Source organism: Pristiophorus japonicus, chromosome 30, assembly GCF_044704955.1.
Source record: "Pristiophorus japonicus isolate sPriJap1 chromosome 30, sPriJap1.hap1, whole genome shotgun sequence".
In the NCBI taxonomy this organism is placed as follows: Eukaryota; Metazoa; Chordata; class Chondrichthyes; family Pristiophoridae; genus Pristiophorus; species Pristiophorus japonicus.
The window spans coordinates 2168804-2189964 of record NC_092006.1 but is presented as its reverse complement, the minus strand read 5'-3'; the positions used below and the strand labels follow the sequence as shown (position 1 = coordinate 2189964).

Genomic DNA, 21161 nt, shown 5'->3' with positions numbered 1-21161 from the left:
AGTCGAGGGTTATGGGGAGCGGGCAGGGAAGTGGAGCTGAGGCCAGGATCAGATCAGCCATGATCTTATTGAATGGCGGAGCAGGCTCAAGGGGTCGAATGGCCGACTCCTGTTCCTATTTCTTCTGTTGTTATGGGACGTACTGAGGCCGCGAAAGGAACTGTTGAAATGCAAGTCAAGTACTTTCTTAAAGTGATAGGTATCTGAAAGTGCCTACGGTTGATTAATCAGTCAGCGTGCGATCAGTCTCTAACTCTTTACTTTGACTTTCCCAAACCAGGGTCGCCTTCCAACGTAACAGACTGATGGCTGATTTTATTGCCAATAGCTCGAACTCCCGCAACAGACCTGCGAGTACCGACTCTCCACAGGTACTGCCAGTGTACCACATCAGAGAAACATAGAAACATAGAAAATAGGTGCAGGAGTAGGCCATTCGGCCCTTCGAGCCTGCACTACTATTCAATATGATCATGGCTGATCATTCCCTCAGTACCCCTTTCCTGCTTTCTCTCCATACCCCTTGATCCCTTTAGCTGTAAGGGCCACATCTAACTCCCTCTTGAATATACCCAATGAACTGGCCTCAACAACTCTCTGCAGGGAATTCCACAGGTTAACAACTCTCTGAGTGAAGAAGTTTCTCCTCATCTCAGTCCTAAATGTCCTTACCCCTTACCCTTAGACTATGTCCCCTGGTTCTGGACTTCCCCAACATCGGGAACATTCTTCCTGCATCTAACCTGTCCAGTCCCGTCAGAATTTTATATGTTTCTATGAGATCCCCTCTCATCCTTCTAAACTCTAATGTATAAAGGCCCAGTTGATCCAGTCTCTCCTCATATGTTAGTCCAGCCATCCCAGGAATCAGTCTGGTGAACCTTCGCTGCACTCCCTCAATAGCAAGAACGTCCTTCCTCAGATTAGGAGACCAAAACTGAACACAATATTCCAGGTGAGGCCTCACCAAGGCCCTGTACAATTGCAGTAAGACCTCCCTGCTCCTATACTCAAATCCTCTCGCTATGAAGGCCAACATACCATTTGCCTTCTTCACCGCCTGCTGTACCTGCATGCCAACTTTCAATGAATGATGAATCATGACACCCAGGTCTCGTTGCACCTCCCCTTTTCCTAATCTGCCGCCATTCAGATAATATTCTGTCTTTGCGTTTTTGCCCCCAAAGTGGATAACCTCACATTTATCCACATTATACTGCATCTGCCATGCATTTGCCCACTCACCTAACCTGTCCAAGTCACCCTGCAGCCTCTTAGCGTCCTCCTCACAGCTCACACCGCCACCCAGTTTAGTGTCATCTGCAAACTTGATGATATTACACTCAATTCCTTCATCCAAATCATTGATGTATATTGTAAATAGCTGGGGTCCCAGCACTGAACCCTGCGGCACCCCACTAGTCACTGCCTGCCATTCTGAAAAGGACCCGTTTATCCCGAATCTCTGCTTCCTGTCTGCCAACCAGTTCTCTATCCACGTCAGTATATTACCCCCAATACCATGTGCTTTGATTTTGCACACCAATCTCTTGTGTGGGACCTTGTCAAAAGCCTTTTGAAAGTCCAAATACACTACATCCACTGGTTCTCCCTTGTCCACTCTACTAGTTACATCCTCAAAAAATTCCAGAAGATTTGTCAAGCATGATTTCCCTTTCATAAATCCATGCTGACTTGGACCGATCCTGTCACTGCTTTCCAAATGCGCTGCTATTTCATCCTTAATAATTGATTCCAACATTTTCCCCACCACTGATGTCAGGCTAACCGGTCTATAATTACCGCTTTCTCTCTCCCTCCCTTTTTAAAAAGTGGTGTTACATTAGCTACCCTCCAGTCCATAGGAACTGGTCCCAAGTCAATAGACTGTTGGAAAATGATCACCAATGCATCCACTATTTCTCAGGCCACTTCCATAAGTACTCTGGGATGCAGACTATCAGGCCCCGGGGATTTATTGGCCTTAAATCCCACCAATTTCCCTAACACAATTTCCCGCCTAATAAGGATATCCTTCAGTTCCTCCTTCTCACTAGACCCTCGGTCCCCTAGTATTTCCGGAAGGTTATTTGTGTCTTCCTTCGTGAAGACAGAACCAAAGTATTTGTTCAATTGGTCTGCCATTTCTTTGTTCCCCATTATAAATTCACCTGAATCTGACTGCAAGGGACCTACGTTTGTCTTTACTAATCTTTTTCTCTTTACATATTTATAGAAGCTTTTGCAGTCAATTTTTATGTTCCCGGCAAGCTTCTTCTCATACTCTATTTCCCCTTCTTAACTAAACCCTTAGTCCTCCTCTGTTGAATTCTAAATTTCTCCCAGTCCTCAGGTTTGTTGCTTTTTCTGGCCAATTTATATGCCTCTTCCTTGGATTTAACACTATCCTTAATTTCCCTTGTGAGCCACGGTTGAGCCACCTTCCCCATTTTATTTTTACTCCAGACAGGGATATACAATTGCTGGAGTTCATCCGTGTGATCGTTAAATGTTTGCCATTGCCTATCCACCGTCAACGCTTTAAGTATCACTCGCCAGTCTATTCTAGCCAATTCACGCCTCATACCATCGAAGTTACCTTTCCTTAAGATCAGGATCCTAGTTTCTGAATTAACTGTGTCACTCTCCATCCTAGTAAAGAATTCTACCATGTTATGGTCATTCTTCCCCAAGGGGTCTCGCAAGGGAAATGCGAGGGTACGCATATCAGGAAAGGGTGAACAGGCTGGGTCTCTTTTCTCTCTAGAATAGAGAAGGCTGAGGGGTGACCTAATCGAGGTCTTTAAAATGATGAAAGGTTTTGATCGAGTGGATACAGAGAGAATGTTTCCACTTGTGGGGAAGAGTATAACTAGAGGCCATCAATATAAGATAGTCACCCAGAAATCCAATGGGGAATTCAGGAGAAACTTCTTTACCCAGAGAGGGGTGAGAATGTGGAACTCGCTGCCACAGGGAGGGGTTGAGGCGAATAGTATCGATGTATTTAAGGGGAGGCTGGACAAGCGTATGGGGGAGAAGGGAATAGAGGGTTATGTCGATAGAGTTAGATGAGGAAAGACGGGAGGAGGCTCGAGTGGAGCATAAACGCCGGCATGACCTGTTTCTGTGCCGTTTATCCGATGTAATATGTAAAATAGTATTTTCTTTGCAAATGCTGCTAAACCTGCCGCCCAACCCCTCGCAAAATATACCAGCCACCCTTTAGCTCGGTGGGTACAGACTCCTCCAGGGTTGTGTTAAGCCCCGATGTCATGTATCTCACATTACTGTATATAACTGTATCTTGCCATGCTATACATGACTGTAACTGGATATGACCTGTAACAATAAGCATACCTTACCACCAGGGGTGCACTTGCAGGAGACACTCCATACCTGTCCCACTGAGGTATATAAAGGGAGGTCTCGGGCAAGTGCAGCACTGGAGAGCTGTGAATTAAAGGGGCAGGTCCTGAGTGACCTTGACTTCAGCGTGTGTCCCGTGTAAGTCAGTACATTGGAGTCAGGACTTAACACCCCACAGATGCATTACTGCACGAGCCGGTGTCGAATTTCCTGATTAGGGTGGGGGGCGTTGGGGGTGGCCAATCAGCCAGGGTTCCTGCCCCGGTGGAAAAGGTGGACGTTGGGTTCAGCTCGGGTTTGGGCTTGGTTGTGACTGTGAGCTCCTCCCACAGCGCCCCCCCCCCCCCAGTTGAATAACCTGCAGGCACTCAGCTGCCGGGTGGAAAGCCACTCGCAGCCAAAGGCAGCGGACAGCCCGATTCTGAACCCCGGAAACAGTACGCCTGCAGCAAGTCGGCATCTCGAGGGGACGGGGTAAGAACTGGCGGAGAAGGAAAGGGACTGCACAAAATGGAGGACGGGGCACAAAATGGAGGACGGGCCACAAAATGGACGACGGGCCACAAAATGGAGGACGGGACACAAAATGGAGGACGGGACACAAAATGGAGGACGGGGCACAAAATGGAGGACGGGACACAAAATGGAGGACGGGACACAAAATGGAGGACGGACACAAAATGGAGGACGGGACACAAAATGGAGGACGGGGCACAAAATGGAGGACGGGACACAAAATGGAGGACGGGGCACAAAATGGAGGACGGGGCACAAAATGGAGGACGGGACACAAAATGGAGGATGGGGCACAAAATGGAGGACGGGGCACAAAATGGAGGACGGGGCATAAGATGGAGGATGGGGCATAAGATGCTGTAATGGACATGGTTCCATTATCATCACCCAAAACAGCACAGCGTTCACAAATAACAAAATTCACAAACTAGCTTACTGAGAATTATGCTGCACACTTTGATTGAGGACCTGATCCATTCATGTTGTTCCTGGAGCAGGATACCACAGCATGGACGGATCTGATGGACACCAGGCAGACAAATTTCACCCCATCAGTGAATCAAACCGACAACACGACTCAGGTAAGGGAGCACTGACCTTAACTCTGTATCTAACCCCCTGTACCTGCCCTGGGAGTGTTTGATGGGACAGTGTAGAGGGAGCTTTACTCTGTATCTAACCCCCTGTACCTACCCTGGGAGTGTTTGATGGGACAGTGTAGAGGGAGCTTTACTCTGTATCTAACCCCGTGCTGTACCTGCCCTGGGAGTGTTTGATGGGGCAGTGTAGAAGGAGCTTTACTCTGTATCTAACCCCGTGCTGTACCTGCCCTGGGAGTGTTTGATGGGACAGTGTAGAGGGAGCTTTACTCTGTATCTAACCCCGTCCTGTACCTGCCCTGGGAGTGTTTGATGGACAGTGTAGAGGGAGCTTTACTCTGTATCTAACCCCGTCCTGTACCTGCCCTGGGAGTGTTTGATGGGACAGTGTAGAGGGAGCTTTACTCTGTATCTAACCCCCTGTACCTGCCCTGGGAGTGTTTGATGGGACAGTGTAGAGGGAGCTTTACTCTGTATCTAACCCCCTGTACCTGCCCTGGGAGTGTTTGATGGGACAGTGTAGAGGGAGCTTTACTCTGTATCTAACCCCGTGCTGTACCTGCCCTGGGAGTGTTTGATGGGACAGTGTAGAGGGAGCTTTACTCTGTATCTAACCCCATGTTGTACCTGCCCTGGGAGTGTTTGATGGGACAGTGTAGAGGGAGCTTTACTCTGTATCTAACCCCCTGTACCTGCCCTGGGAGTGTTTGATGGGACAGTGTAGAGGGAGCTTTACTCTGTATCTAACCCCCTGTACCTGCCCTGGGAGTGTTTGATGGGGACAGTGTAGAGGGAGCTTTACTCTGTATCTAACCCCCTGTACCTGACCTGGGAGTGTTTGATGGGACAGTGTAGAGGGAGCTTTACTCTGTATCTAACCCCGTGCTGTACCTGCCCTGGGAGTGTTTGATGGGGACAGTGTAGAGGGAGCTTTACTCTGTATCTAACCCCCTGTACCTGCCCTGGGAGTGTTTGATGGGACAGTGTAGAGGGAGCTTTACTCTGTATCTAATCCCATGCTGTACCCGCCCTGGGAATGTGTGATGGTCCTTATCACATCAGGAAATAGAAGGTTCTAAATAACTGCTTAGACACTTTTGTTGAGATGTTTTAAATGAACTGCCTTACTGCAGCCCCCCACGTCGGGAACAGGAACCTGGCGACCAACGAGCGATGGGATGGACCAGGCCGACTCTGTTGGCACAGTAGAGGTGAGGGCAAAGGTCACGTGGCCAAACCATGATGATGGCGGAATGGGGGTGTGATTTGTTGTGTATGCAATAACGGTTAGACTGAATACTGTTTAACTCCAAGAGGTATAAACTTGGCTCGGCTTTATTAAGGCCCAAAGTGACTAATATACAAAATTGCTGGCCTTTTATACTTGGGTTGCACACACGTGCGTGCAGCCCAATGGCCTCCAACAGTGACGCCATCTACTGGCTAGTGATCCCAAAAGTACATACATGACAATACCCCCCCTCTGAGATATTAACACAGTCTTTTATAAATTGAGACGGTCCGGTGTTTTACGACTCAGTTCAACTCCCCCCTTGGGTGAGTGTTCAGGGTCTGTTGTGGCTGGGTGGCTGACCTGGTGGGAGTGGCAATGGCCATGTCAGGGACTGAAAGTCCATTTTCATTGAACATGTCAGTGATTGAAAGTCCCGATTCACTGATGACCACTGAGTCCTCTGATGACTGGGGGTAGGTTGGTTGGTCGTCGATTGTCTCTTCCTCCGACTGTTCCGGTTCATCTGTGTGCTGCAGCTTTGTCTGATCCATATGTTTCCTGCATGTTTGCCCATTTTTGAGCTTGACAATACATACTCTGATGCCCTCCTTGGCCATGACAGTACCAGCGATCCACTTGGGACCCTGACCATAATTCAGAACATATACAGGATCATTTACAGAAATATCATGTGACACAGCTGCGCGATCGTGATACCCTTGCTGACTTTGTCTTCTATATTCAACATGATTATTCAAGTCAGGGTGTACAAGAGATAGCTTGGTCTTAAGACCTCTTCATCATTGGTTCGGCAGGCGAGACCCCGGTAAGCGTGTGTGGTCTTGTCCTGTAACTAAGCAGTATGAATGACAGGCAGGTCTGGAGTGACCCTTGGGTTACTCGCTTCATACTCTGCTTTATGATTTGGACAGCACGTTCTGCTTGCCCATTGGATGCAGGTTTGAACGGTGCTGACCTTACATCTTTGAGACCATTGAGTTTCATGAACTCTTGAAACTCCTGACTGGTGAAGCACGATCCGTTGTCGCTAACAACCATGTCAGGCAGACCATGTGTCGCGAACATGACACTGAGATTCTCAATGGTAGCTGTGGATGTGCTGGATGACATGATTATACACTCTATCCACTTTGAATACGCATCCACCACAACTAAAAACGTCTTCCCCAGGAAGGGACATGCAAAGTCTATGTGGATCCTGGACCATGGTTTGGATGGCCATGACTACAGACTCAGCGGCGATTCCGTTGGTATTTTGCTGAGCTGCATGCAAGTGTTGCACTGATGCACACATGATTCCAGCTCAGAGTCAATTCCCGGCCACCATACATGAGACCTGGTGATGGCTTTCATCATTACAATGCCGAGATGTGTGCTATGTAGCTCACATACAAATTTCTCTCTGCCTTTCTTGGGCATAACACGATTGCCCCACAGTATGCAATCCGACTGAATAGACAGTTCGTCTTTGCGACGAATGTAAGGTTTGGTCTCCTCGCACATTTGCTTAGGTATGGCAGACCAATCACCTTTGAGGATGCAACTCTTCGCCACCGATAAAATCGGGTCCTGGCCGTGACAGGGGTTCCTTCACTCTCAAAAGCATCCATAACTAACAATAGGTCTGCCGGTTGTGGCGTTTCCACCTCCGGTGTGGGCAACGGCAGACGGCTCAAAGCATCGGCACAATTCTCGGTGCCAGGTCTATGGCGAATGACATAATCATAAGCGGATAATGTCAGGGCCCACCACTGGATGCGGGATGAAGCATTGGTATTGATACCTATGTTTTCGGAGAACAGTGAAATGATCGGCTTGTGATATGTCTCCAGTTCAAACCGAAGACCGAACAGGTACTGATGCATCTTTTTAACCCCATACACACAGGCTAGTGCTTCTTTCTCTGCCATGCTGTAGGCTCTTTCCGCTTTAGACAAACTTTTTGAAGCATACGCGACTGGCTGAAGTTTACCCAACTCTTTAGCTTGTTGGAGTACGCAACCAATTCCATATGACGAAGTATTGCAGGCCAATACTAAACGTTTACATGGGTCATAATCTACCAGCAGCTTGTTAGAGCAAAGCAGATTAGTGTCTTGCTCAAAAACTCTGTCTTGAGACGTACCCCACACCCAGTTGTCGCCTTTTCTTAGCCACATGTGCAGTGGTTCTAATAAGGTGCTCAATTTAGGTAGGAAGTTACCGAAGTAGTTGAGTAGACCCAGGAACGAACGCAGCTCCGTCACATTCTGCGGCTTGGGTGCATTCTTGATGGCCTTGGTTTTTACGTCCGAGGGCCTGATGCTGTCAGCAGCAATTTTCCTCCCCAGGAATTCGACCTCTGGTGCCATGAAGACACACTTCGAGCGTTTCAGTCTGAGTCCCACTTTGTCCAGACGTAAACATAGAAACATAGAAAATAGGTGCAGGAGTAGGCCATTCGGCCCCTCGAGCCTGCACCACCATTCAATAAGGTCATGGCTGATCATTCACCTCAGTACCCCTTTCCTGCTTTCTCTCCATACCCCTTGATCCCTTTATCTGTAAGGGCCACATCTAACTCCCTCTTGAATATATCTAACGAACTGGCATCAACAACTCTCTGCGGCAGGGAATTCCACAGGTTCACAACTCTCTGAGTGAAGAAGTTTCTCACATCTCGGTCCTAAATGGCCTGGCCCTTATCCTAAGACTGTGTCCCCTGGTTCTGGACTTCCCCAACATCGGGAACATTCTTCCCGCATCTAGCCTGTCCAGTCCAGTCAGAATCTTATATGTTTCTATGAGATCCCCTCTCATTCTTCTAAATTCCAGTGTATAAAGGCCCAGTTGATCCAGTCTCTCCTCATATGTCAGTCCAGCCATCCCTGGAGTCAGTCTGGTGAACCTTCGCTGCACTCCCTCAATAGCAAGAACGTCCTTCCACAGATTAGCAGACCAAAACTGTACATAATATTCCAGGTGGGGCCTCACCAAGGCCCTGTACAACTGCAGTAAGACCTCCCAGCTCCTATACTCAAATCCCCTTGCTATGAAGGCCAACATACCATTTGCCTCCTTCACCGCCTGCTGTACCTGCATGCCAACTTTCAATGACTGATGAACCATGACACCCAGGTCTTGCTGTACCTCCCCTTTTCCTAATCTGCCGCCATTCAGATAATATTCTGCCTTCGTGTTTTTGCCCCCAAAGTGGATAACCTCACATTTATCCACATTATACTGCATCTGCCATGCATTTGCCCACTTGCCTAGCCTGTCCAAGTCACTCTGCAGCCTCTTAGCGTCCTCCTCACAGCTCACACCGCCACCCAGTTTAGTGTCATCTGCAAACTTGGAGATATTACACTCAATTCCATCATCTAAATCATTAATATATATTATAAATAGCTGGAGTCCCAGCACTGAGCCCTGCGGCACTCCAGGTTGTTCAGATGTTCCTCGGAGTCACGACCGGTGATCAGGATGTCATCTTGGAACATGATGGTCCTTGGAACGAACTTCAGTAGACTCTCCATGTTCCTCTAAAATATTCCTGCAGCCTAGCGAATTTCAAAAGGGCACCTGTGATAAATAAACAGTATTTTGTGTTAATGCACGTAAGTCTCTTTGACGTCTCGACCAGCTCCTGTGTCATGTAGGCCGACGTCAAGTCCAATTTGGTGAACGACTTCCCCCCGGCTAGCGTTGCAAACAAGTCATCAGCCTTCGGTAACGGGTACTGATCCTGTTTCGAAACCCAGTTGACCGTAGCCTTGTCGTCTCCACAGATTCTGACTGTGCCATCACGTTTCAGCACAGGAACAAAGGGGCTGGCCCATTCATTAAATTCAACCGGTGATATGATCCCTTCATGCTGGAGTCTGTCCAGTTCGATTTCGACCTTCTCCCTCATCAGATATGGAACTGCCCGAGCTTCATGATGGACGGGTCTTGTATCTGAGTCCACGTGGATCTGCACCTTGTCTCCCGTGAAGTTGCCGATGCCTGGTTCTAACAGCGAGGGGAACCTGCTCAGTACTTGGGCACATGTATCTTCCTCCGACAACAACGCCTTGATGTCGTTCCAGTCGTATCTGATTTTTTTCAAGCCAGTTCCTGCCAAACAGCGTTGGGCCATTGCCTGGGACAACCCATACCGGTAACTCGTGAACCGCACCGTCATACGACACTTTAATTGTGGCACTGCCAATCACCATTATGAGTTCTTTAGTGTACGTGCGCAACTTGACATTGACTGGACTCAGCCTGGGCCTCACAGCTTGTCGAATGCCCTCTGGCTCATTATCGAGTGACTTGCCCCAGTGTCCAGTTCCATCGATACCGGCACCCCATTAAATTTCACGTTGATCATTATCGGTTTGCTCTTAGTTAGGAACGAGTACAGTTCATACACTTCCTCCTCTGGTATCTAAGATTGCGTATCCGGATCCGCGCTAGTCTGACCATCATCCTCCACGTGGTGTGTCGCAGCACGCTTGCTCATCTGCGGACACTTGCGCTGGAGATGCCCCACTCTCAGACAGCCTTTGCAACCATATTGCTTAAATCGGCACAGCTGGTGCCGGTGATTTCCCCCACAACACCAACACGGAGAAATCGGATGCATTCCTGTTGGCGGACTTTGGGCAGCCACAGGTTTCGTGTACGCAGTTGGCTAGGCCCTGCCATGTGCTGCTCTGCCGAACGCCGAATCAATCATATTTACAGCACTTGCTGAGTTTCGATTTTTCACTGATATCTGCTTTAGACTTCTATCTGTCGTCATGCACGACTGAGCGATCGTGATGGCCCTGTTCAAGTCCAACGTCTCCACCGCCAGTAGTTTACGCAGGATCACCTCGTGGTGGATGCCGATTACAAAGAAGTCGCGCAGCATGTCTGCCAACACAGCCCCGAACTTACACGGTCCCGCTAGACGTCTCAGGTCGGCAACGAATTCCGCCGCAATCTGGCCCTCTGAGCGAACGTGCGTGTAAAATCTGTATCTCGAAATGATGATGCCTTCGTCTGGCTTAAGGTGTTCCTGTACCAGTTACACAATTCTTCATACGTCTTCTAACCTGGGAATGTTTGATGGGACAGTGTAGAGGGAGCTTTACTCTGTATCTAACCCCGTGCTGTACCTGCCCTGGGAGTGTTTGATGGGACAGTGTAGAGGGAGATTTACTCTGTATCTAACCCCCTGTACCTACCCTGGGAGTGTTTGATGGGACAGTGTAGAGGGAGCTTTACTCTGTATCTAACCCCGTGCTGTACCTGCCCTGGGAGTGTTTGATGGGACAGTGTAGAGGGAGCTTTACTCTGTATCTAACCCCCTGTACCTGTCCTGGGAGTGTTTGATGGGACAGTGTAGAGGGAGCTTTACTCTGTATCTAACCCCATGCTGTACCTGCCCTGGGAGTGTTTGATGGGACAGTGTAGAGGGAGCTTTACTCTGTATCTAACCCCCTGTACTGCCCTGGGAGTGTTTGATGGGACAGTGTAGAGGGAGCTTTACTCTGTATCTAACCCCCTGTACCTGCCCTGGGAGTGTTTGATGGGACAGTGTAGAGGGAGCTTTACTCTGTATCTAACCCCGTGCTGTACCTGCCCTGGGAGTGTTTGATGGTCCTTATCACATCAGGAAATAGAAGGTTTCTGCTTCCACACTTTTGTTGAGATGTTTTAAATGAACTGTCTTCCTGCAGCCCCCCACATCGGGAACAGGAACCTGGCGACCAACGGGCGATGGGATAGACCAGGCCGACTCTGCTGGCACAGTAGAGGTGAGGGCAAAGGTCACGTGGCCAAACCATGATGATGGCGGGATAGGGGAGGGATTGGATGGCAATAACTGCGTGACGTGACCCATGACTGGATTGTAAACTCCCAGTGTAACAGGATTCCTGGCTCCAACGTATTGCTGGTCGGCCTCCCACATTCTACCCTCTAAACTTGAGCTCACCCAGAGCTCGGCTGCCACACGTGTCCGAACTCGCAACGCGTCCCGCTCACCCATCACCCCCTGTGTCGCTGACCTACATTGACTCCTGGTCCGGCAACACCTCAGTTTCAAAATTCTTATCCGTGTTTACAAATCCCTCCATGGCCCTCGCCCCTCCCAATCTCTGTAACCTCCTCTAGCCCCTACACCCCTCCCTATCTCTGTAACCTCCTCCAGCCTCTACACCCCTCCCTATCTCTGTTACCCCCTCCAGCCCTACACCCCTCCCTATCTCTGTAACCCCTCCAGCCCCTACACCCCTCCCTATCTCTGTAACCCCTCCAGCCCCTACACCTCTCCCTATTTCTGTTAACTCCTCCAGCCCTACACCCCTCCCTATCTCTGTAACCCCATCATGCCCCTACAACCCAATCTATCTCTGTAACTTCCTCCAGCCCGACACCCCTCCCTATCTCTGTAACCTCCTCCAGCCCTACACCCCTCCCTATCTCTGTTACCCCATCAAGCCCCTACACCCCTCCCTATCTCTGTAACCTCCTCCAGCACTACACCCCTCCTTATCTCTGTAGCCTCCTACAGCCCTGTAATGTCCTGTCACTGCAGTACAGACTCACATGAGGCACATGCTGAAGTCAAGATCACTCAGGACCTGCACCTTTATTACACAGCTCTCGAATGCCACACTTGCCTGAGACTTGTCCTTATATACCTGTCTGGGACAGGTATCCAGTGTCTCCTGCAAGTGCACCCCTGGTGGTAAGGTAAGCTTGTGGTTACAGGTCATCTCCAGTTACAGTCATGTATAGCATGGTGAGATACAGTTATGTACAGTAGTGTGAGATACATGACATCACCCACCCCCAAGGTCTTATTGTCTTTATAGGTTCAGTCTCTCAGGTGGTCTACGCTCTCGCGTGAAGCGTCTTAGTTGTGGTTCAGTTGTTTGCCTTGGTGCCTGTTTTTCTTTCGGTGTGATTGCTGGTATCTCGCCTGGGCTGTCTGTTTCGTTCACTGTGATTGTTGTTGACTCGCCTGGGCTGTCTGTTGGGATTGCCCTTTCCTCAGGTTGTTCCCTCTTTCTGTTCACCAGGTGTGGTGCGAGTTCCACATTGTAGTCTGCTTCTGGTTCAGCAGTGTTGTTGGTAAATCTACTTTTGACTTGGTCTACATGCCTCCGGCAGGTTTGGCCTCAGTCCATTTGTACCACCAGTAGCCTGTTTCCTTCCTTGCCTCTTACTGTCCCTGCAAGCCATTTGGGACCCCTGCCATAGTTTAGCACAAACACTTTGTCCCCTATCTCATTCCACCTCCCCCTCGAATTTCGGTCATGGTACTCAGTTAGCTTACGGCGCTTTGCCGCAACGATTTCATGCATGTCTGGGAGGATTAATGAGAGCCTTGTCTTTAAGGTCCGTTTCATCAATAGTTGCGTGGGGGGAACTCCAGTCAATGAATGCGGACGAGATCTGTATGCCAGCAGTAGTCACGACAGGCGACCCTGCAGCGTGGGACCTTGGATTTTGAGCATGCCTTGTTCAATGATCTACACGTTGGAGGCCGGCTTGAACGGTGCCGTCCTAACGTGATTTATGCTGTGGTCACTCATAAAATCTTGGAATTCTGCGCTGGTGAAGCACGGACCATTATCACTGACCAATATGTCAGGAATGCCGTGCGTTGCGAACATGATTCCAAGGCTCTCCACAGTGGTGGAGGTGGTGCTCGAGTTTAAAATGGTGCATTCGATCCACTTTGAAAATGCATCTACAACTACGAGGAACATTTTGCCCATGAATGGACCCGCAAAGTCCACGTGCACCCGCGACCACGGTTTGGTGGGCCAGGGCCAGGGGCTCAGGGGGGCCTCCCTGGGGGCATTACTGAGGTGGGCACAAATGGTGCACCGTCAGATGCAGAGCTCCAAGTCCGCGTCAATACCAGGCCACCAGGCGTGGGATCTGGCTATGGCCTTCATGAGAATGATCCCCGGGTGCTCGCGGTGGAGCTCCCGGACAAATGCCTCTCTGCCTCGCAGAGGCATAACTACTCAGCTGCCCCACATCAGGCAATCTGCCTGTAGTGACAGCTCATGCATGCGCCTGTGAAAGGGTTTTAATTCCTCGGGGCAGGCATCGCGAGCCTCTGCCCAGTCACCAGTTAAGACACATCTACCTGTGGACTCAAAGGCATTGATTGCCATGACTATCTCACAGTCCTGTTCGTCAGATCCTTCCGTGGTCCTCAGGGGTAGCCTGCTAAGCGCGTCGGCACAGTTGTCTGTGCCTGGTCTGTGCCTTATGGTGTAATCGTAAGAGGCCAGCATGAGTGCCAACCGTTGAATGCGCGGCAAGGCGTTGGCGTTTATTGCCTTGCTCTCGGATAGTAGGGACGTGAGGGGCTTGTGGTCGGTTTCTCACGCGAACTTGGCCCTGAAAAGGTATTAGTGCATCTTTTTGACACCGTACACGCACGCGAGCGCCTCCTTCTCCACCATTCCATACCCGTGCTCCGCCCACGAAAGTGACCTGGATGCATAAGCTATGGGTTGTAATTTGCCCGCACTATTGACATGTAAAACGCACCCGACCCCATACGCTGACGCATCGCATGTGAGAACTAGCTTTTTACCTGGATCAAAGAAAGCCAAAACACTGTTGGAACACAGAAGGTTGCGTGCCTTATTGAAGACACGTTCCTGGGCGTCCCCCAAAACCAATCGCACCCCTTTCTGAGTAGCATGTGGAGAGGCTCCAGCAGCGTGCTTAAGTTCTGCATAAAGTTCCCAAAATAATTGAGTAGCCCGAGAAAGGCGCGCAGTTCTGAGACATTCCGGGGCCTGGGTGCCAGGCGAATTGCTTCTGTTTTGGACTCTGTTGGGCGGATTCCATCAGCGGCAATCCTTCTGCCCAAAAATTCAACCTCGAGTGCGAGAAACAGGCACTTGGATTTCTTAATTCTTAGACCTACCCGATCCAACTGCTTTAGTACTTCCTCCAAATTGCGGAGGTGGGAGCCGGTGTCCTTACCCGTGATAAGTATGTCGTCTTGAAATACAACCGTCCCCGGGATGGACTTGAGCAGACTCTCCATGTTGCGCTGGAATATGGCAGCTGCCGACCTGATGCCGAATGGACATCGATTGTACATGAAAAGGCCACGATGTGTGTTGATGGTGGTGAGTAGCTTGGATTCCTCGGTCAATTCTTGCGTCATATACGCAGATGTGAGATCCAGTTTTGAGAAAAGTTTTCCTCCAGCCAATGTGGCAAATAAGTCCTCCGCTCTGGGCAGCGGGTACTGATCCTGTAGGGAGACTCTGTTTATGGTACATTTGTAGTCCTCACAGATCTGTACGGATCCATCAGGCTTCATGACTGGGACGATGGGACTTACCCAGTCGCTAAATTCCACGAGTGAGATAATGCCTTCCCGCAGAAGCCTGTCCAGTTCATGTTCAATCTTTTCCCTCATCACATAGGGCACAGCTCTGGCCTTGTGATGGACTGGGCTAGCATCCTGTGTGATGTAGATTTTGAAGCCCCTTTAGCCCCTTTGAAGGTGCCCACACCTGGCTGAAAGAGATGTTCAAATCGACTTAGAACTGTTGAGCAGGAGGGCCGTTTCTCTGACGACATGGCGTGAACATCATCCCATTTCCAGTTTAGTTTTGCCAGCCAGCTTCTCCCCAGCAGTGCTGGGAGATCTCCGGGGACAATCCACAGGGGAAGTCGGTTCACTGTCCCTTTGTGTGTGACTGAGAGCATGGCGCTGCCAAGGACTGGTACGATATCTTTGGTATAGGTCCTTAATGTGGTGTCGACCCTTGTGAGTTTTGGTCTGTCTCTTTTGTGCGGCCACAGCTGTTCAAATTGTTGAGCGCTCATGAGAGATTGACTCGCTCCCGTATCCAGCTCCATGTTGACGGGTATCCTGTTGAGTAGGACCCTCATCATTATTGGAGGCGTCTTATTGTAAGAGCAGTGGCCAATGATCGTGTTGACCCGCTGTACCTCGGTGTCCCGGGTACTGTCCCCACCGTCTTCTGGTCCGCTTTCCGACCCTTCCGATTCGTATATCAGCCGAGCTGCCGTTTTTCTGCACATGCGGGCCAAATGCCCTGTATAGTCGCAGTTTCTGCAAACAGCATGCTGAAATCGACACCCCCTTGATGATTGCCTTCCCCCACATCTCCAGCACAGACCGCTTCCATTGTTTCCAAAGGATGAGCTGCGTCTGGCTGATCTCTCTTGAGCTTCTCTCAGTTTGTAGTTGATTGCTCGCATTGTGGGTTGATGAGGTGTGAACGGCCGTTCATGTGGCCCTTGATGGCTTCTGGCGCCACTGCCTGCTGTTGAGGGCCTGCTCTCCTGCCTTTGTCTGTGTGTGGGGGTAGCGGCTTGTTTCACGCTGTGAACCCCTTGTTCCGATGTTTCGTTAGTTGTCGTACCCGCAGTGTAGATCAACCTCGTTTCTTCTTCTCCTGCCAAGAACATCTGTGCAACCAGTGCTGCTGCCTCTAGGGTCAAGTTCTTGGTCTCTATGAGCTTTCGGAATAGGCCTGCGTGGTCTATTCCCTCAATAAAAAAGTCCCTCAGTACTTCTCTCCTTAGTTCATCGGAGAACTCACATAAACTAGCCAACCTCCGAAGTTCCACCATGAAGTCGGGTATGCTCTGACCCACACAGCGTCTGTAGTTGTAGAACCTGTGTCTGGCCATGTGTAGGCTGCTCACTGGCTTCAGGTGGTCACTCACCAGTGTGCTCAACTCTTCAAACGACTTGCTTGCTGGTTTCTCGGGTGCCAGCTGGTCCTTCATTAAGGCGTATGTTTTTGAGCCACAGCTGGTCAAGAGATGGGCTCTTCTCTTGTCTGCCTTATCGTCGCCTAACCAGTCTTTGGTTACGAAGCTTTGCTGGAGCCTTTCTATAAAGTCCTCCCAATTATCTCCAGCATTGTATTTTTCATCTGAGCCGTTGGTCGCCATTCTGTGGATTCTGTAATCCCGTAACTCGTCGCCACTGTAAAGTCCTGTCCCCTCAGTACAGATTCACACGAGGCATGTAGTGAAGTCAAGGTCACTCAGGACCTGCACCTTTATTACACAGCTCTCGAATGCCACACTTGCCTGAGACCTGTCCTTATATACCTGTCTGGGACAGGTATTCAGTGTCTCCTGCAAGCGCAACCCTGGTGGTAAGGTAAGCTTGTGGTTACAGGTCATCTCCAGTTACAGTCATGTATAGCATGGTGAGATACAGTTATGTACAGTAGTGTGAGATACATGACAAGCCCCTACACCCCTCCCTATCTCTGTAACCTCCTCCAGCCCCTACAACTCTCCCTATCTCTGTAACCTCCTCCAGCCCCTACACCCCTCCCTATCTCTGTAACCTCCTCCAGCCCCTACAACTCTCCCTATCTCTGTAACCTCCTCCAGCACTACATCCCTCCCTATCTCTGTAGCCTCCTCCAGCCCTACAACCCTCCGAGATTTCTGTGCTCCTCCAATTCTGGCCTCCTAAGCATCCCTGATTATAATCGCTCCACCATCGGCGGCCGTGCCTTCAGCTGCCTGGGCCCCAAGCTCTGGAACTCCCTCCCTAAACCTCTCCGCCTCTCTCTCCTCCTTTGAGACGCTGCTTAAAACCAACCTCTCTGGCCCACCTGTCCCTAATATCTCCTTGTGTGGCTCGGGGTCACACCGTGTTGATCTACACTACTGTGATGCCCCTTGGGATGCTTCACTACGTTACAGGCACTATATAAATGCAAGTTCTTGTACTGGATTGCATTAGCCGCAGGGACCAGAGACTGGACTATTCAGCTTTGGCCGAACCACTCTCTGGGTAACAAACCAGACCTGAGGCTGGGCAAGCAATCCTTTAACTATGGCTGGTTTTAAAGTTTGTTAATGTCTGTTGTTCCGTGCAGCCTCTGTGGGATCTGGGAATTAATCTGGCCGCCGAGAAGCAGATGGACATCTCCACGTTCCTGATGTTGATGGAGAGGCTGATGGAGGTGAGACCCAGTCAGCGGCAGCGGTCCGAGAGAACCCCCCTCCCCCACACCCCCCCGCTCCGTTAGTTATTCCCCTCTCTCCCACCATTCTCTGACCTCTTCTTCCCGAAACCGCACCGCGTGTGAGCCCGGTTGGAGAGTGCCGGTGGAATATTCAACCACAACGGGCGTTGCGGAGATCTTGACCTCCCTCAAAGATCGCCCCCACGTACTTTCTAACGGGGGAGTCACTGGATAGTCATCAGCACCCTGGAACTCCTGCTTGAGTTTCCCCCGCAGTGTAGAGGGAGCTTTACTCTGTATCTAACCCCCTGTACCTGCCCTGGCAGTGTTTGATGGGACAGTGTAGAGGGAGCTTTACTCTGTATCTAACTCCCTGTACCTGCCCTGGGAGTGTTTAATGGGACAGTGTAGAGGGAGCTTTACTCTGTATCTAACCCCCTGTATCTGCCCTGGGAGTGTTTGATGGGACAGTGTAGAGGGAGCTTTACTCTGAATCTAACCCCGTGTACCTGTCCTGGGAGTGTTTGATGGGACAGTGTAGAGGGAGCTTTACTCTGTATCTAACCCCGTGCTGTACCTGCCCTGGGAGTGTTTGATGGGGACAGTGTAGAGGGAGCTTTACTCTGTATCTAACCCCGTGCTGTACCTGCCCTGGGAGTGTTTGATGGGACAGTGTAGAGGGAGCTTTGCTCTGTATCTAACCCCGTGCTGTACCTGCCCTGGGAGTGTTTGATGGGGACAGTGTAGAGGGAGCTTTACTCTGTATCTAACCCCCTGTACCTGCCCTGGGAGTGTTTGATGGGGACAGTGTAGAGGGAGCTTTACTCTGTATCTAACCCCCTGTACCTGCCCTGGGAGTGTTTGATGGGACAGTGTAGAGGGAGCTTTACTTTGTATCTAACCCCCTGTACCTGCCCTGGGAGTGTTTGATGGGACAGTGTAGAGGGAGCTTTACTCTGAATCTAACCCCCTGTACCTGCCCTGGGAGTGTTTGATGGGACAGTGTAGAGGGAGCTTTACTCTATATCTAACCCCGTGCTGTACCTGCCCTGGGAGTGTTTGATGGGACAGTGTAGAGGGAGCTTTACTCTGAATCTAACCCCCTGTACCTGCCCTGGGAGTGTTTAATGGGACAGTGTAGAGGGAGCTTTACTCTGTATCTAACCCCCTGTATCTGCCCTGGGAGTGTTTGATGGGACAGTGTAGAGGGAGCTTTACTCTGAATCTAACCCCGTGTACCTGTCCTGGGAGTGTTTGATGGGACAGTGTAGATGGAGCTTTACTCTGTATCTAACCCCGTGCTGTACCTGCCCTGGGAGTGTTTGATGGGACAGTGTAGAGGGAGCTTTACTCTGTATCTAACTCCCTGTACCTGCCCTGGGAGTGTTTAATGGGACAGTGTAGAGGGAGCTTTACTCTGTATCTAACCCCCTGTATCTGCCCTGGGAGTGTTTGATGGGACAGTGTAGAGCGAGCTTTACTCTGTATCTAACCCCCTGTACCTGCCCTGGGAGTGTTTGATGGGGACAGTGTAGAGGGAGCTTTACTCTGTATCTAACCCCCTGTACCTGCCCTGGGAGTGTTTGATGGGACAGTGTAGAGGGAGCTTTACTCTGTATCTAACCCCCTGTACCTGCCCTGGGAGTGTTTGATGGGACAGTGTAGAGGGAGCTTTACTCTGAATCTAACCCCCTGTACCTGCCCTGGGAGTGTTTGATGGGACAGTATAGAGGGAGCTTTACTCTGTATCTAACCCCGTGCTGTACCTGCCCTGGGAGTGTTTGATGGGACAGTGTAGAGGGAGCTTTACTCTGAATCTAACCCCCTGTACCTGCCCTGGGAGTGTTTGATGGGACAGTGTAGAGGGAGCTTTACTCTGTATCTAACCCCCTGTACCTGCCCTGGGAGTGTTTGATGGGACAGTGTAGAGGGAGCTTTACTCTGTATCTAACCCCGTGCTGTACCTGCCCTGGGAGTGTTTGATGGGGACAGTGTAGAGGGAGCTTTACTCTGTATCTAACCCCGTGCTGTACCTGCCCTGGGAGTGTTTGATGGGACAGTGTAGAAGGAGCTTTGCTCTGTATCTAACCCCGTGCTGTACCTGCCCTGGGAGTGTTTGATGGGGACAGTGTTGAGGGAGCTTTACTCTGTATCTAACTCCCTGTACCTGCCCTGGGAGTGTTTGATGGGGACAGTGTAGAGGGAGCTTTACTCTGTATCTAACCCCCTGTACCTGCCCTGGGAGTGTTTGATGGGACAGTGTAGAGGGAGCTTTACTCTGTATCTAACCCCCTGTACCTGCCCTGGGAGTGTTTGATGGGACAGTGTAGAGGGAGCTTTACTCTGTATCTAATCCCCTGTACCTGCCCTGGGAGTGTTTGATGGGACAGTGAAGAGGGAGCTTTACTCTGTATCTAACCCCCTGTACCTGCCCAGGGAGTGTTTGATGGGACAGTGTAGAGGGAGCTTTACTCTGTATCTAACCCCGTGCTGTACCTGCCCTGGGAGTGTTTGATGGGACAGTGTAGAGGGAGCTTTACTCTGTATCTAACCCCCTGTACCTGCCCTGGGAGTGTTTGATGGGACAGTGTAGAGGGAGCTTTACTCTGTATCTAACCTCGTGCTGTACCTGCCCTGGGAGTGTTTGATGGGACAGTGTAGAGGGAGCTTTACTCTGTATCGAACCCCGTGCTGTACCTGCCCTGGGAGTGTTTGATGGGACAGTGTAGAGGGAGCTTTACTCTGTATCTAACCCCGTGCTGTACCTGTCCTGGGAGTGTTTGATGGGACAGTGTAGAGGGAGCTTTACTCTGTATCTAACCCCCTGTACCTGCCCTGGGAGTGTTTGATGGGACAGTGTAGAGGGAGCTTTACTCTGTATATAACCCCGTGCTGTACCTGCCCTGGGAGTGTTTGATGGGACAGTGTAGAGGGAGCTTTACTCTGTATCTAACCCCCTGTACCTGCCCTGGGAGTGTTTGATGGGACAGTGTAGAGGGAGCTTTACTCTGTATCTAACCCCCTGTACCTGCCCTGGGAGTGTTTGATGGGACAGTGTAGAGGGAGCTTTACTCTGTATCTAATCCCCTGTACCTGCCCTGGGAGTGTTTGATGGGACAGTGTAGAGGGAGCTTTACTCTGTATCTAACCCCCTGTACCTGCCCAGGGAGTGTTTGATGGGACAGTGTAGAGGGAGCTTTACTCTGTATCTAACCCCGTGCTGTACCTGCCCTGGGAGTGTTTGATGGGACAGTGTAGAGGGAGCTTTACTCTGTATCTAACCCCCTGTACCTGCCCTGGGAGTGTTTGATGGGACAGTGTAGAGGGAGCTTTACTCTGTATCTAACCTCGTGCTGTACCTGCCCTGGGAGTGTTTGATGGGACAGTGTAGAGGGAGCTTTACTCTGTATCGAACCCCGTGCTGTACCTGCCCTGGGAGTGTTTGATGGGACA

At 50.4% G+C, this 21161-nt stretch overlaps 2 protein-coding genes across 4 annotated transcripts in view; one reads left to right on the top strand and one right to left on the bottom strand.

The window, feature by feature from the left end:
- tdrkh (tudor and KH domain containing) overlaps positions 1–21161 on the bottom strand; it is a 136588-nt gene that overhangs the window by 41664 nt on the left and 73763 nt on the right. The window contains exon 11 of one of the 2 annotated variants that reach the window (XM_070868527.1): positions 10756–10802. The exons of the other annotated variant lie outside the window; for it this stretch is intronic. Within the exon in view, the coding sequence (XP_070724628.1) occupies positions 10798–10802 (5 nt within the window). The 3' untranslated portion in view covers positions 10756–10797. Of the gene's footprint in view, positions 1–10755; positions 10803–21161 lie in introns of those variants that run through there. 2 annotated transcript variants of the gene reach the window in all.
- The window catches only part of LOC139240145 (otoancorin-like), a 71931-nt gene that overhangs the window by 8466 nt on the left and 42304 nt on the right, over positions 1–21161 (top strand). For both annotated transcript variants that reach the window (XM_070868523.1, XM_070868522.1), the window contains exons 5-9: positions 281–371; positions 4383–4466; positions 5618–5695; positions 11430–11507; positions 17619–17705. In XM_070868523.1, coding sequence (XP_070724624.1) covers positions 281–371; positions 4383–4466; positions 5618–5695; positions 11430–11507; positions 17619–17705 — 418 coding nt within the window. The remainder of the gene's footprint in view (positions 1–280; positions 372–4382; positions 4467–5617; positions 5696–11429; positions 11508–17618; positions 17706–21161) is intronic.